The 14,840-nt window shown below is 47.0% G+C and overlaps 1 protein-coding gene across 1 annotated transcript; it reads right to left on the bottom strand.

Annotated features, from left to right (window-relative positions):
• Positions 1-3,352: 3,352 nt before the first annotated feature.
• On the bottom strand, positions 3,353-14,743 carry FCER1G (Fc fragment of IgE receptor Ig). The gene is made up of 5 exons (XM_044448593.1): positions 14,340-14,743; positions 7,561-7,652; positions 6,921-6,968; positions 6,159-6,179; positions 3,353-4,386 (listed from the first exon to the last, which is right to left on the bottom strand). The coding sequence occupies exons 1-5, from the start codon at positions 14,392-14,394 to the stop codon at positions 4,288-4,290; spliced, it is 315 nt and encodes a 104-aa protein (XP_044304528.1). The 5' UTR covers positions 14,395-14,743; the 3' UTR covers positions 3,353-4,287.
• Between the last annotated feature and the right edge of the window lie 97 nt (positions 14,744-14,840).

Raw genomic sequence — 14,840 nt, 5'->3', positions numbered from 1 at the left:
GAGTGAAACCATCATGATCCATTATATTCATCTATACTCAGTACAGTTTGTTGTTTGCAGAAAGTTACGATTTTGAGAACCTTGAAACAGTGCAGAAAACCAACATGCTGTTAATTTGGGTCTGCTTGTCACAAAATACCTACCTTGCATAGGCCATTTATTTAAAACATGTATGTCCTGTCTTTCCCGCATAATGAAGATACACAAAACAAAACAAAATCCATATGTGTTTTAAAAGCAACCCCCTTTTGCTTTTCTCATACCTCCAGTTGTCTAAGCTAAACCATTTTGAAACTGCATATGCTAAATATTACTTTTTATGACACACACACACACCTTTCCACACGCTCATCTTTTTTCCTGCAAGGAACCCAAGCCAGCATAATCATCCTGTCTTATCCTCACAACAGCCTGATGAGGTAGGCCAGTTGAGTGTCACTAAGTGCCCACCATGTTTCTCGGCCAAGGGTTAGAACTGGGTTTTCCTGATGCTCTAAGCACGGCACCCCACTGGCTCCAGCCCCAAATTTATTTCCCAGGGGCTGGATTCCTGAATATTCATTAGTGCTAGAGAAAGTTTTCTCCTGCACCCTAGGGAATTGCAGGAAAGCTCCCTTCCCACAGGTAACACTCCTCACCCCCACACTTCCCCCAAAGTATTCCCCTGCATGGCCATTAAACTTAGTTGCGGGTGTTCAAATTAACTGAGGAATATATTTTGAGACCACTTAGATGAAAAAATTATGTTGCCCCCAGGAACATTTAAACAAAACCTGGTACTTCTCACTAATTATGAATCAGTATTTAGAGAGAAATCAGCAAATGGAGATGTGTGTCCTAGGTAAGGGCACGGCCAAATCTTGGCCATGCCCAGCAGCATCCTGGCTCATACCATCCGAGATTCTGAGGTCAAACGAAACTTGAACTGTCAAACCAAGGGAAGTGAGTCATGTTCAGTCATTCCCTTGTCTTTATCAGTCTCTCTGCAACCGTCCCACCCCGTTCTTCCTGTCCATGTTCATTTTCACAGTGAGGGGTGAATCATGTGCGAATATAATGTGCAGAACTTCCTATCAGATAAATGCATGCAACGTTTCCATAGGCTTCAGTTTTCTACCACTCCTAATCGGGGCAACGGTGGTTGCTGACTGCAATCTTGCTTGCCTTATTTCTCAGAATTAGTCGGTTGCCTCCAGGAAGGCTTAATTCTGACTGCAAACCAGTACGCACTGCCCTCCATCCAGGGCTGGCCTCAAGGGGCAGCCTGGTCAGGCATATGCCAAAACCCCACACCCCAGCTAGGGCCCAGTGACAAAAGCCCCTGGACTTACTCCTCCTGTTCACCAAGCAACCTGTTTGCTCTGGCCCAGGTACCAGCGGTTGTGATGAACAGGAAATGCAGCTCAGAAGAGGGTCTTGCATAAACCTCCTGATTGCTGAGATCACAGGATGCTCCAGAGGGTCCCTTAGCAGCTAGTCAAGCCCCATCACTTCCTCCCGTCTCCCCAAAATTTGTTTATTCAAAGAAACCTTCCTTGTCATGCTTTTTGTCCATGTTCTGACATAAAACCAGGTGAAAACCCTTTTATTTGCCCATCATTTTAAGAACTAGAAATTTTAACCGGTTTTTAATTATCCACTGTCGCATTTTGGTTTTGTTTTGATTTTGATCTTGATTTTGACTTTGTTCTCATTGGCAGTATGTTTCTGTTGGCTTTATGTACATTTTTAATTATTGTTTTGATTATGGATTGTTTGTTCCTTTTAAGCCATCCTGAGATGCCCCACATATAGGATGGAATATAAATATTTTTAATAATTATTTAAATATATATTTTTGTGAGCCGCCCCGAGGCTTTGTTGCGATGGGGGCAGCATAGAAATTTTTTAAATAAATAAATAAGGGGTTTCATGTAAACATGTCCCATTTGCAGCCCCGGGTGCAAACACAAACACAGTTCTCAGGAAGACAGTGCAACATAGTACTTACCTTTTGCTCTTGTTCAAAACAATGCACATACACAAGCGCGCCCTTTCAAAAATTTACATATGCAAATTAACCGTCCATCCCCAAATCTGCATTTCCACACATGGGAGGAAATTTTTGATCTTGAGTTGGAGGTGGGGAGGCAGTCTTGTCTGGGGAATGCAAACAGAACAACATCACGGAAGAATTCAGAGAACCGCAACCAACGGACCGCCCATGTTCACCCATCCCTATATTCTCTCCCACACAGACCCGCACACCTGTATTAGAGATCATTGCCTGCGCTGATGTTTGTGAATTCAACATACTTTGGGGTTCTCCCTGTGTACCCTTCTTTCCAGAACACAGTCTTCCGAAAGCATCCTCCATTTTAACAGCTGCCTGACTCCCGATTGTCTAAAGAATGAACCCCACCAGCTAAAATTAGATGGAAAATTAACACTTAGAGGGCAAACCAGGAGTGAATTTGGGGCAAATAGATTTGCAAGCTTGTGGGTGCTCTCAAGAGCCTTCTCTACATTACAAACTCTGTTTAACCACCTAACTGTGGTCTCAGGGCTTCTTCCTACCCTGGGCTCTGCCTCTCTTGTGCACTGAATATTAACCACTGCCTTTGAATCGTTCTGGTGAGACCTTCTCAACTGCACAAATTCAGCCTTCACAAAAGATTTGCTTCACATTTAGGGTCACTGTATTTATTTTTCACTGAGGCTTTCAGGGTCAAGTGAGAACCCATCATGTCGAACAAAATTGTTCAGAGACACTAAAAGTGATAGTTCCTGTAGAAAGGAGCTCAGCCTTTATCTTTCAGCTTGGGAGGGGGAAAAGCAGCAGAAATATCTGAGACTACAAGGATTAACATGAGCTCGTGCAATGGTATGTCATTATTCTGTGCAAGAGTGTGGAGCGACACCAAGGAACAAGGTGCTAATCCAACAAGTTCCTGGAGGGATTTGTTCTTGAGGGGGAGTGGGGAAAAGGACAGAGAAGAATCATAGAACAGAGTTGGAGGGGCCATGAAGGCTATCGGGGGGGGGGGTGTCCAAGCCTCTGCTGCTGCAGGACAGCAGTTTACACCGTCCCACTCAGATGGCTGCCCAGTTTTGCCTTGAATGTCCCCAGTGTGCGAGAGCCCCCCACCTCTCCAGGCAGCTGGTCCCACTGTCCTGTTGCTCTGACAATGAGGAAGCTCTTCCTGATGTCCAGCCTGAATCTGGGTTGTTGCAACTTGAATTGATTATTCCGTGTCCTACACTCTGGTATCAGCAAGAAGAGATCCCGACCTTCCTCTTTGTGACAGCCTTTGAGGGACTTCTAGAGGGATCTCATGTCCCCCCACAGCCTTCTCTTTTCAAGGCCGATCATGCCCAATTCACTCAGTCTCTCCTCACAGGGCAGTGTTTTCAAACCCTGGACCATCTTTGTTGCCCTACGCTGGACCCTTTCTAATTTTAATGCAAGGGAACCCCCACGCAGGAAAGATGATCTGGGGGTAACTAAGGTTAAGTTGGAAGAGAAAACTATACAGTAGGGAAGAAATGTGTCAAAATAAGGCATATGACAATACTCAGGGATGCTTCTCTGAGCAACCGAGGAGAGCTTAGCCACCCTACCTCAGTTTCCTTAGGAAATATCCAACACCATGCAGAGGATTGACTCCGTGAGCTGCGGCCAGAGGGGCGTTCTACTCTGATACACACCATGCCAAGGAAGGCCGAGTGAGCAGGGAATAAAATATTCCTCCCCTCCCGCAGTAGCATAGCTTTGGCAAACAGGGTGCAAGAAGCCGACGGGAATCCTTAGTTACGTGGCTGTGTAAGCAAAGGCCTACCCCTAAGGCTTTGAGGCTCCCATGATTTCAAAACGAGGTATGATCTCAGAATCAATGAATGGCGAAACAAAGACAGACTCCGCCGACTTTTGCTCGTACCCCAGCAATCCCTCGCGGGAAGGGACAGGCTGAAATGAGCAAGCAGGAACAAGCAATGCAAACTGGGCACGCCAGGCCCCCTGCAGATCTAGTGCCCCATCATCCTCAGCCAGCACAGCTAATAGCCATGCAGTCTGGGGAAACGTGGGAGCGATCGTCCAAGGGGTCCAGCGAACAACTGGCTAGAGAAGGCTGGTATATGCCAAAAAAGAGAACGATTAAACGCAGTGTCTTGTGGGGTGGGATTTTCCTTCCTAGGCTGGCACAGGGTGTGGAGATGCTGAGTCTCCCAGAGTTCAAAGCCAGTTGTACAATTGCAGGTGCTGGAGTGCCAGGAAGGTGTGTCCAGGAGACCCACGAGGAAACACACCTATTCCACCAACTGCCCCTCTTCTGGGGGTTGCTGTCGCGGGTGCGCTTTGGGCAGCTGGAGGGTTTCATATGCTTCAGTCTCACGGGAGCCAAGGCCCTGCAAGGAAGAAAGGTGGAGAAAGGAGTCACCACTGGGGAAATAGAGAGACAGCTTTCAAGGGTCTCTTATAGCAGTCGTGAAAATGAATCTCACACCTGTGGACTTCAGGTAGCTGGGCTAGATCTGGCCCTAATTTTGCAACGTTTTCTTTTTCTTCTAGGAGGTTGAAATGTTTCTCCTAAGGATAGTATGGAAGCAAAAGTGACACTGTTGTACTTTGGATTCATCCCGAGAAGGCAAAACCTGCTGGAGAAGACTGCCACGCTAGGGGAACCCAAAGACCGGAGGGGAAGACCAAGAATGAGCTGGATCGGTCCTATAAAGGGAATACCAGCCTTGAATTTGCCAGATCAGGGCCGGGGTTATGGAGAATAGGATGTTTTGGAGGGCATTCAATGATAGGTCCCCATAAATCAGAGATGACTTCACAGCATGTAAAGCAGCAGCAAGGGGAGTTCAGTAGTAGAAGATAATTCAATTAAAATAGATCGGCATTTTTAGACTCCCTCCCTTTGCCTTCAGGCTGTCTCAGCCTGGAATGTGTTCCTGGAGAACATCTCCAACACAGACGGGGGCCTTTGGCTGAATTATGTCCCACACACTGCTGGTCTGTCCCTGGAATATCAGGTGGACTCCGTGCCTAGGAGTGCCTTTTTCCAGCTGTGCTGGATTTTCCAGCTCCGCCCCTACCTAGACAGAACATCGTGACCCCTGCTCTGGTAACTTCCGAGATAGATTATTGGAAGGTGCTCCATGTGGGGCTGCCCTTGAAGACAGCCGGGAAATGCAACTGGAGCGGAATCGGGCTGCTCGGTTGGTAACTGCTATCGCCAGAGCCACCCACAGAACGCCGGGGCTGAAAGAATTTCACTGGCTACCAGGTGTGGCCCAGTTCCAATTCAAGGTGCTTGTGTTGACATATAAAGCCGGAGATGGCTTGGGGCCCGGCTATCTGAAGGACTACAGCCATAGATACCTACCTGCCCCCTCAGATCAGCTCAGAAGGCCCTTGGACAAGCACCTCAGGAAGATGAGAAGGGTGGCAAGAAGGAGAAGGGCCTTGTCTGCTGTGGCTCCCCAACTCTGGAACTCCCTCCCTAGGGAAATTCGCCTGGCACCATCTCTATTTTCTTTCCAGCGCGAGGCAAAGACATATCTTTTAAGGATTTTTTGAATGTTTAGCCTGGTATGCTGTGGCCCTTTTTAATCGTTTTATGGATGTTCAATTCATTATGTTTTGATTGGTTTTTAATGTGTTTTTACTTTATTAGTATGTTTGGCATTGCAAGCCGCCTAGGAAGGCCTCGGCAATTATAGGCGGCCTAGAAATATACGTAAATAAATAAGAGGAGACTCAGAGGGGATCTGTTGGCGACATACAGGTATGAGAGGGGATGTCACACGGAGGTGGGGAGAGACCTGTTCTGCCCTGCAGAGGAAGGCAGGATGCGCCCCAACGGAGCAAAGCTCAGGGAGCCAAGGTTCAGTTTGGATGCCAGGAAGTACTTTCTGACAGTTAGGACCCCGAGGGTGTGGAATGGGCTTCCACGGGAGGAGGTTGAGGCCCCATCGGTGACGGTCTTCAAAGAGTGGCTGGACATGCACATGGTGGGCATGTTGTGAGCGGAGCTGGCTGGAGCAGGCTAGATGGCCCGGGAAACCCCTTCTGACTCGCTCTGTTTCTATGTTTCACAATAAATAACATTTCCTGAAACTGGCAAATACGTTGCACAACTCTCTCCAACATAGTGACGTAGTCAGATACTTACGGTATAGAGTCCATCCACTTTCTGGAAAAGAAGACAAAAATAATGACATCATGGAGGAACAGAAAGTGAAACAGCGAAACATGTCTGTTTCGATTTCCCTGCTCTATGTGCTTTTCGCCTTTTGCAGCATGCTAGGAAACAACACAACAACACACCCTTGTGCTAAATGTTTAGGTAAAGCAGAAACCCCTCCCTGCCCAAGGACAGTTTAGGTGGTGTGGCTCCGGATCGGTGCTGCCGGGAGCCGAGGGAAAGTGTGGCTCCCCCAGTACCTGCCACATGGGGCAGCTACTGCCCTCTGCCACATGGGAGGGCCGGCCACACCCGACCCAGGGCTGTTGCCCCCCAAGAGTCTTCAGTTGGGCGTGTCTGGCAGCATCCAACTCCACTTTATTTTATTTATACTGCGATTTATATCCTGCCTTTTTCCTACAAAGGGCTCAAGGCAGCTGACATCATTCTCCTCCTCCATCTTATCCCCACAACAACCCTGTGAGGTAGGTTGGGCTGAGGGGCTGTGACTGGCCCAAAGGCACCCAGTTGGCTCCACGGCCGAGCGGGGACTCGAACCCGGATCGCCTGAGTCCCGGTCCCAGGCTCTTCACCACGACGCCACACTTTGCTTCCGGACCTTCGACACACCTGTCCTGACGGTCCCTTGGTACCACAAGGCACACCCGGAAATCCCACCTGATGGGACTCTTTCTACAAAGGCCAGGTAAGCCCTACATATTACAGGAATGAGAGGAACGAAGGACGCACCTCATAGATGGCGGCAGGGGCAGGTTTGCTTTTCTTACGATACTGCATCTGAGCGGAGGAGGAAAAACACACAAAGGGTTAATACCGAAAATTAGCCTCATGCTGCAGTTATCCTTCCCTGCTTCCACACCAGAGTTTTATTGCATGATCGTCCCATCTTGAGCACAGAATTTTACGAGGAATCCAGACCATTTCTGTCCGTTAACTTCCTGTCCTCCAACCACATCTTTTCTCCCCCCAAACCAGAAATCCACTCAAAATTGAAGAGTTGCATGACATCTCTTGTTTGGAAGCACCATACAAGGTGCCTCTCCCTTCCTTCATTAGAAATATTTATAATAAATACTGCTTTAAAAAAATCTGTTCACCCCTCACCTCAGAATTTTATGTATTTATTTATTTTTAATGTATTTTCTTTTTTTTCCTATGTATTTTTTCTATTTATTTTTAATGTATTTTCTTTTTTTTTCCTATGTATTTTTTCTATGTATTTCTCTTTTTATGTATTTCTTTTTCTGTTTCAGCCTTCTATGACCTATTACAATGGTCACCCAGAGAGCATCGAGCCCATGGAGGACAGATTCTAAACAAATTTATAGCTATATTAGGATTCTCTCGTCAGAGAGCCACAAAGACTCACCTTAAGTCGGCAGTAGAGTAATGTCAGGATAATACCATAGACAAACAAAATCCCATCCAAGATGTAGCACAGCTGAGGTTCTTTCAGGGCCTCTGGAAAGGAAAGAATTACCTTTTGGTGATTTTGGGAAAGGCTTGGCAGTGAAACTGCATTTGGAGGAACCAAGAGCCAGACAAGAGAGTTGCAACCATTCCCCGCAAGAAAGCACGCTCAGCTGCCTCTGTGGGTCCAGGTCGCACATACTTGTTTGAACACAAAAAGCAAGCGCAATTGCAGCTTCTGCCTTGCTAAAACACCTTTATTCCGCTGACTAAATGACTCGCATCCAAATATACAAGATGTTGAGATTCCCATGTTCGTGGTTTGCCAGGGAAAGGAAGGAATGGCTGCAGGGGAAGCGCTGATGATGGCAAAGGCACACTCAGGACTGGGGTCAGAGGTAGGTATGCTTGGGTACCAGGCAAGAGGGGCCAGCTGCTGGGGAACATGGGTGGGCCTGTGCAGCCCTGTGGGCAGCTGGAGGAGGCCACATGCAAATGGAATATGGGACTAGAGGGACCCTCTGATTGCACCACATGGATTTCTTAGGTTCCTAAGACAGACAAAGCTACTAGTCCTCATGGGCAGTGTCAGAAGCAGTAAGCATAAGCAGTGGAACACAGCGTCTTCCCTAATGTGTCCCAAACACAAAGAACTTAAGTGGCGGGTGAGCCATCGATTCCTGGCCTGTGCCACTGTCACAAGTAATCTTGGTTAAAGTCCTTCCCTCTCATGTCTACCTTCATTTCTTTATTTATTTTATTATTTATTAAAGCATTTCTATGCCGCCCCATTTGCCGAAGCCTCGGGGCGGCTCACAACATAAAATATTTTATATTGTTAATTTGTTTTATGTATTATAAGTCGCCCTGGCCAGATAAAATAAGCAAATAATATTAACAATTAAAATGACGTTTAAATAAAAAAGTCTTCGCCTGGCGCCGAAAAACAAATAATGACTTGTGCACTTGTGTTGTTTTAAGAAAAGGAGCGCCTGGTTGTGTGTTTTCCACAGCAGCATCTGGTGAGCCACCCTGGCCTCCAGTCTGATCTAACATGGTTTCCATGGGGCGGGGCGGGGATTCTGGAAGCTTTTTCTCCTGCTTGGATCTAGCCTAGCTTTTTACTAGAGGCTCAGGAACTACCACCTGGAGTAGGTGGCTTGGCAGGACAAGCAGAATTAACAGGGGGTCTGGGCCTCTTTCCTAAAACTGTCCTTGGACACAAAAACCCACCCCTGCCTCACAACTCTGCCTTCACTGGAACAGCTGAATTTGGAAGATGGCAACTGGGTGTCAACCCCCCCCCCCAAAGAACAGCAAATTACTCAGAAATCCACCCAAAGATCCCAATCTACCTTCCACCCAAACCATATTTATGTATATTTGTGGTAGAGACAAAGGCGCATGCCACACAAAACTCACCTCTAAGGACCCTGGTGAGGGAGAAAGAGAGAGAGGAAGTGAGACACCAACGGTGGTCCTACCCATGTGGTCCAGCTTAGAGTAGACCCATGAACTGAATGGACTTGCATTCGTCATGTCTAACACCCATTAATGTAAATGGACCTGTTCTAAGTGGACATAAGATTGGACACAACTGAAAATGTAAGCAGAACAACCCTCAGGAGGCAAAACGAAAAAATAGGCGTGCTATACAGAAAAATTCTTGGTACTTCTAGTTGCATTTGGTGCGACTCCTTTATAGACAGGCTTGTAAAGCAGGGGTGAGCAACGTTTGACATGAAACCTAGGTAATCTAGCCAATGGGGTGAAGGCTAATGGGACTTGTAATCCAAAAGAGTCGGAGGGCATCATGTGACCCAAGCCGTGTCTAAAGTAAGGAAGTATCTTTGAACAACAAAGCGCTGTATGCATTTGTCTTGAAACACAGGGCTGTGTTTTGGGTTTGTTTTGGCCTGCCGATCACGGCCCGAGAAATCTACGCATCTTGAGGCGCTTGCTCCCGGTTCAAAGTCGAGATAAGACCTGCACACTAGAACGCCTCCCTCTCTCGCCACAAACATATCAGATCGGCAAACTTGCGCTCGGTTCAACCACAGGCGTTCCGAAGCCGGGACTCGGACCCACGTGCAAAAATAAACGTTGAGCGAAGCGCGGGGAAGAGAGCGGCTCTTTGCTCCTGCGATGTGACCACCAAGCGTGTGTGTGAAGAGAAACTTGCAGAAGAGCTGCCTAGAGTCCTTCTACTGTGACAATGCAGCCTGCTTTATTATGACTGTCCAAATTACGCTTGGGGCCCAACTCACTGGGGGTGTTTAGAATGCGGGGCAGGGAAGCTTCGGTCTGCACATGTTGCTGGACTACAACTCCCATGATCCGAGGATTAGCCATATTGGCTGGGGCCAATGGGAGTTGGAATCGGACAAGACCGCAGAGGCCACATGTTCCCCACCTATTTCCAGGACCGTGAATGTTAGCTTTCAGGCATGGAAGTTCGCCGGCATCGATGCGTTATGAGACAATCGCAGCCTGGAGTCCTCCAGATGTGCCCAGGTCCCATAATCCCCAGCCAAGAGTTGCGGCCCAACACATCTGGAAGGCGTGAGGAGGAGAAAGGCTTGCTTTGCATAGGTCAGTCCTGCCTGAAGGGATCCCCAACGCCTGCCTGTGATTTCTGACCCGACTCGCCCTACCTGGGAGGAGGAGATCGCTCACAGCTCTGAAAGACGAGCAGCAATTAACACCTGAAGGTCTGAGGCTGCAGCCCCCCCCCCCCCCAGTATTCCTACAATGCAGACTGGCAGACAGGTTCAAACGAAAAGCAAATTAGTCCTTTCGAGAGATCCAGGAGCTCTCGGCAGAACAAAAAGGGCTCGTCAAATACGAGCCGTTGTTACCCAGCTATGAGAAGATTGACCTCCCGGATCAGATGCAAGATAGTAAGAATGCAGAAAGCAGTATTGGGGTGAAAGAAACGGTGCCGTAGCTACAGGGCAGTAAAGGCGATTCAGAGTGCCTTTCCATGACTTACTCTACATTGTCCAAGAGGGGTGCTTTCTCCAGAGCTGACGTACATACATTTTACACACCAGGGTAGCATGGCTCTTCTGCTTCAGGTTAGGAATAGAACTTCTGGATTACCATAAGCAGAGAAGCTATGCTAAGGATTTCTTACTACCTGTTGTAACTGGGTATTTACACTACTCTCCTGAGCAACATCTGAATTCAAAGCGGCCTCTTCTAAAACGCTTCCCAATGAAGTCCAGTTGGTGTTTTGCCAGCAGTCTAAAATATTTCTTCCAATTTGTTCACCGAGGTAAACCATCATGCAATAACGTTCATTTATTTAGCATAAATGAATCTTCATTTATTTAAATAAACCTTTTTATTTAAACAGTATTTTAAAATAAACAATTAACTTTAGTCACTCTTGTTTATTTTGTGATTGATTGTTTTGTTCTGTTTCAATTTATTCGTTAGAAATTGTTGTTTTAACTGTTCTTTTAAATATTGTAAGCTGTCCTGAGGTTTTTGTATAATAGGATGGCATAAAAAAGCAATCAATCAATCAATATCACGTCATTTGTGCAGGGACGCATAAAGCAGTTCAGGGCACTTCCAGAACGGCTGAACAAAGCCAGAACGAGAATGCTTATCATCTCAGTTTTTTTTCTTTAACCTGCAAAGCTGGAGAAAATATTATAACTATTATCCCAGTATTTTAATTAACTTGTTTTAGTGGTGGGTTTATATTTTAACATTGGATGCTGGGCAATTGTTATTGTCGTTGCTATTTTTGCAGGCAGCGTCTTGGAATATGTGGCCTGGGGTGGTTCTTCCAGCCAGATGGGTGCCGCGCCCAGCCCTGCCCATGGCCGTCCTTAAAAGGGCCACCAGATATTAATATACATACATGACTGTGACATTATCATGCATTATCTTTAATCATTTACAATTAAGTTTGTGCAAATAAAGAGGGAAAGAGAGAGAGAGAGAGAGGGAGAGAGAATCGGGGGCATTGCAAAAGGTAAGGTCAGGGAAAACCAAAACCCAGAAAAATCCATTTAGTGGGTTAGTTAGCCCTGGGCAAAGCTGCTCCACTGAAATCAACTGGGATTTTTTTGTTCTCGCTTTGTGTGCAGGCAACCTGATCCAATTCAGTCCAACCTGGATCCAAGTGAGTTTGCCTCCTCCACCATGTAGACGCACCCTTGTAACTCAGAGATGCGTCATGCATCTAAAGATGGAAGTGTCAACAACAACTTCCCTTTTCAACGGCTCCTTCAGAGATCTGTTGGACCCTCATCCCCAGCTATTGCCGGTGCTGACCGGGGCTGATAGGAGTTGCAGTCCAAAACAGCTACAGGGCAGCCCTTGGAGAAAAGCGTGGAAGAGCTAGGAGCAATGAGCGCTCAAAACATGACAAGCCCCTGCAAGCGCTGCGGGGAACCATGTCCATTAGCACTGACCGCTCCGATAGGGTTGCAGCTTATGGAAGCAAGCACCTTCCGCCGCTGGCAGTGTGGGAACCCAGGGGAAACTTTTGTGGGGCTCGCTGGAGGCATCACTGGCGGGGACAGGATCATGGGCTGCGTGGAAATTTGGCTCAGCCAACATTCATGCCATGATCGTGTGGGTTTCGGTGCGAGGGTGGCATACGGATGCCAACAACCAGAAAGGAGGAAGAAGCTGTAGCTGGTGTGGGAAACCTTGAGAGTCCTGCCTCCATGTTTTTGACTCCACCCTGTGTTGGAGTCAAAACTGGCCCCCCATCCTGATCCAGGAAGTCCCGGACAACCTAAGAAATGAAAGTCGTACCCTCAGCTGTTTTGGTACGAGGAGACTACGCCCCGCAATGACCGAGTGGGGTTTGACTTCTGCCTAGGAGATCCTTCTTTTCCATTAAAAGCTGGGCTGAAGAAAACCTTGCGGCCCTGCAGAGGTTACAGGATTCCCAATTCCCATCCTCCCTGACCATCGGCCAGGCTGGCTGGGGCTAACAGGAGCTGGAATCCAACATCTGGAGGGGTTACCTGCTATTAAGCAATCCTATTTGTCACCACTGATCACAAAGAGTCTGCAGGGTCTCCCAGCTGGTGAGAAAGTGTCTCAAGATGGTCCAGACCATAAATGGAGACCCACCAGAAGGGACAAGCCGAGGAATCTTTTCCGTAATGAGTATTAATTCTAAAGAAACATGTTATGATTTCCTCTTTGAGTCACAAGAAGCAATTTGGGAAAGTCACTACAAATGTGAGATGTAAGCATTAGAAATTAATGCCAACATACCCCAGAAAAGCTGCTGTGTTTGTTGGGGTCCTTTAGTCTCTTACAGGTTAACAGAATTATTTTTAAAGGAATTTGCAGATGAAACCTGGCTCTAAATCACCAGAACTCAAACCCCAGTCAACCTGCTAGCCTTTACAAGACAAGAATCTTTGGTTGGTATTCGTTAGATACAAATAACAAATACATTATTGGCCAATTTAACCTCATAGAATTAAAATCATTGGGGCTGTACAGTTTTAAAAGAGGCCCAATTCTTTTAAAAACTTGGAACATGCCCCCCAGGGAGGTTCGTCTGGTGCCGTCGTTTTATTCTTTTTGGCGTCAGGCAAAAACCTTATTTTCCCAACATTTTAACATTTAATTGGTCTTACCTTTGTTTTTATCATTAATGGTTGGATGCAGTGGGTTGTTCATTATTTTTGTAAGCTGTCCCGAGACTTCGGTATTGGACGGCATATACAAACTTTAAACAAACAACCAAGGAATGCAGGTTCACTTGAACTATAAAGGGCCATTCCAGACCTGCTTCCTCCGAAGCAATCCCAAGGGATTGCTTTTTATTCAAATGTCATTTTCATTGTTAATAGTATTTATTCATTTTATTCTTTGGCCAGGGCGACTTATTTTATGCTGTTAATTTATATTATTTTATGTTTATTTATTGTTGTGAGCCGCCCCGAGGCTTCGGCGAATGGGGCGGCATAGAAGTCTTCTAAATAAAATAAAATAAAATAAAATAAAATAAAATAAAATAAAATAAAATAAAAAAGGGCTCACCCAGGAATAAGTGGACACCGGGCCTCAAGCTGCAGTTAGAATTCTTCAATGAATCAAGGCATCTATTTTAAATAACTACATTCAAATATGTTTGCCTATTCCGAAAGCTTAGGACACAGCAACCTTTAGGAGAATCTGAAATGCTGTAATGCAAAGCACACCCAAACCCACAAGACATGTGAGTAGAACAGGTCTATTTTCAAAAACTCGCTTTCACAGGAGCACCACCTCAGGAAGAGTGGACAAACGGACCCTTTTAAGACGACAGCCCTGCCCTTCAGCGCACGGAAGTCTTTGTGCGTCTTGCTACCCGTTAAACTTTATAGAAACAGGCAAAGGAGTTACATGTTGGATGAGACTGAGGGAGACTCAGGTTCTTCAGCCGCAGATCTGACTAGCTGACCTTGGGCTCGCCGCTATTATCCCCCTGCCTCACAGGGTTGATGCGAGGAGGAAAGAACAAATTGGCCATAGGCACCACCCTGAGCTCTTCTGAGGGTGTTCAGAATCGGTAATAACTTTGCGTCATTTTGAACAGAGGACAGACTCCTTGTGAAAAGCCATGATGGCTCGGGAAATTGGAGGGCTGGGTGCAAAAGGTGCACGTCTCCCCTCCAATCCTGCCAACTGAACTTGCGCATAGGTGGGCACACACCAAAACCCTGTGGATCCCGAACTCGGCGTTTCCTCCCACCCACCCCATGCCCTTACCTGCTTCCACTGCTGTCAGGAGTACCAGGAGGGCTGTCCAAAGACTCTGCTTCATCCTGGAGACTCGGGTGGAACTGTCTGAGCGACGGATGTCCCTCCGGGAAGGGCTGTGGCAAGGGAAGTCGCTTCTACCCGCACCTTCCGTCCGAGGCAGTGTCCAGCTCTAATCTTTGCTTCAGCTCTGCCGTGCTTAATTCAGCAGAACAGCTCACGACCGCAGAGCGCGTGTCTTCCTGCGCTGGTTGTTTGTTTAGTGGTAGCCCCTTCAGCGATCAAGTTCCCCTTTCTCTAAGCTGCTTGAGGAAGCAGGATAGGGAAGAGCGCTATAGGGCCGGAGCTAGGGGGAGAACTGCCAGAAACGTTGGAGTGCAAACGAAAAGCACAGACCAAGTGATTCTGTCTAATCTTCACATCTCTCGTTTGTGGCCACCAGATTCTGCCTTGTTTGTGATGTGGCAGTACGTGCGACCTTTGGAGCATTGCTTCCCAAATACATGTGTT

The sequence above is a fragment of the Varanus komodoensis genome, unplaced genomic scaffold, assembly GCF_004798865.1.
Source record: "Varanus komodoensis strain SLA01 unplaced genomic scaffold, ASM479886v1 scaffold55, whole genome shotgun sequence".
In the NCBI taxonomy this organism is placed as follows: domain Eukaryota; kingdom Metazoa; phylum Chordata; class Lepidosauria; order Squamata; family Varanidae; genus Varanus; species Varanus komodoensis.
Note: the sequence above shows the minus strand (reverse complement) of the source record. Positions and strands in the feature narration are given on the sequence as shown.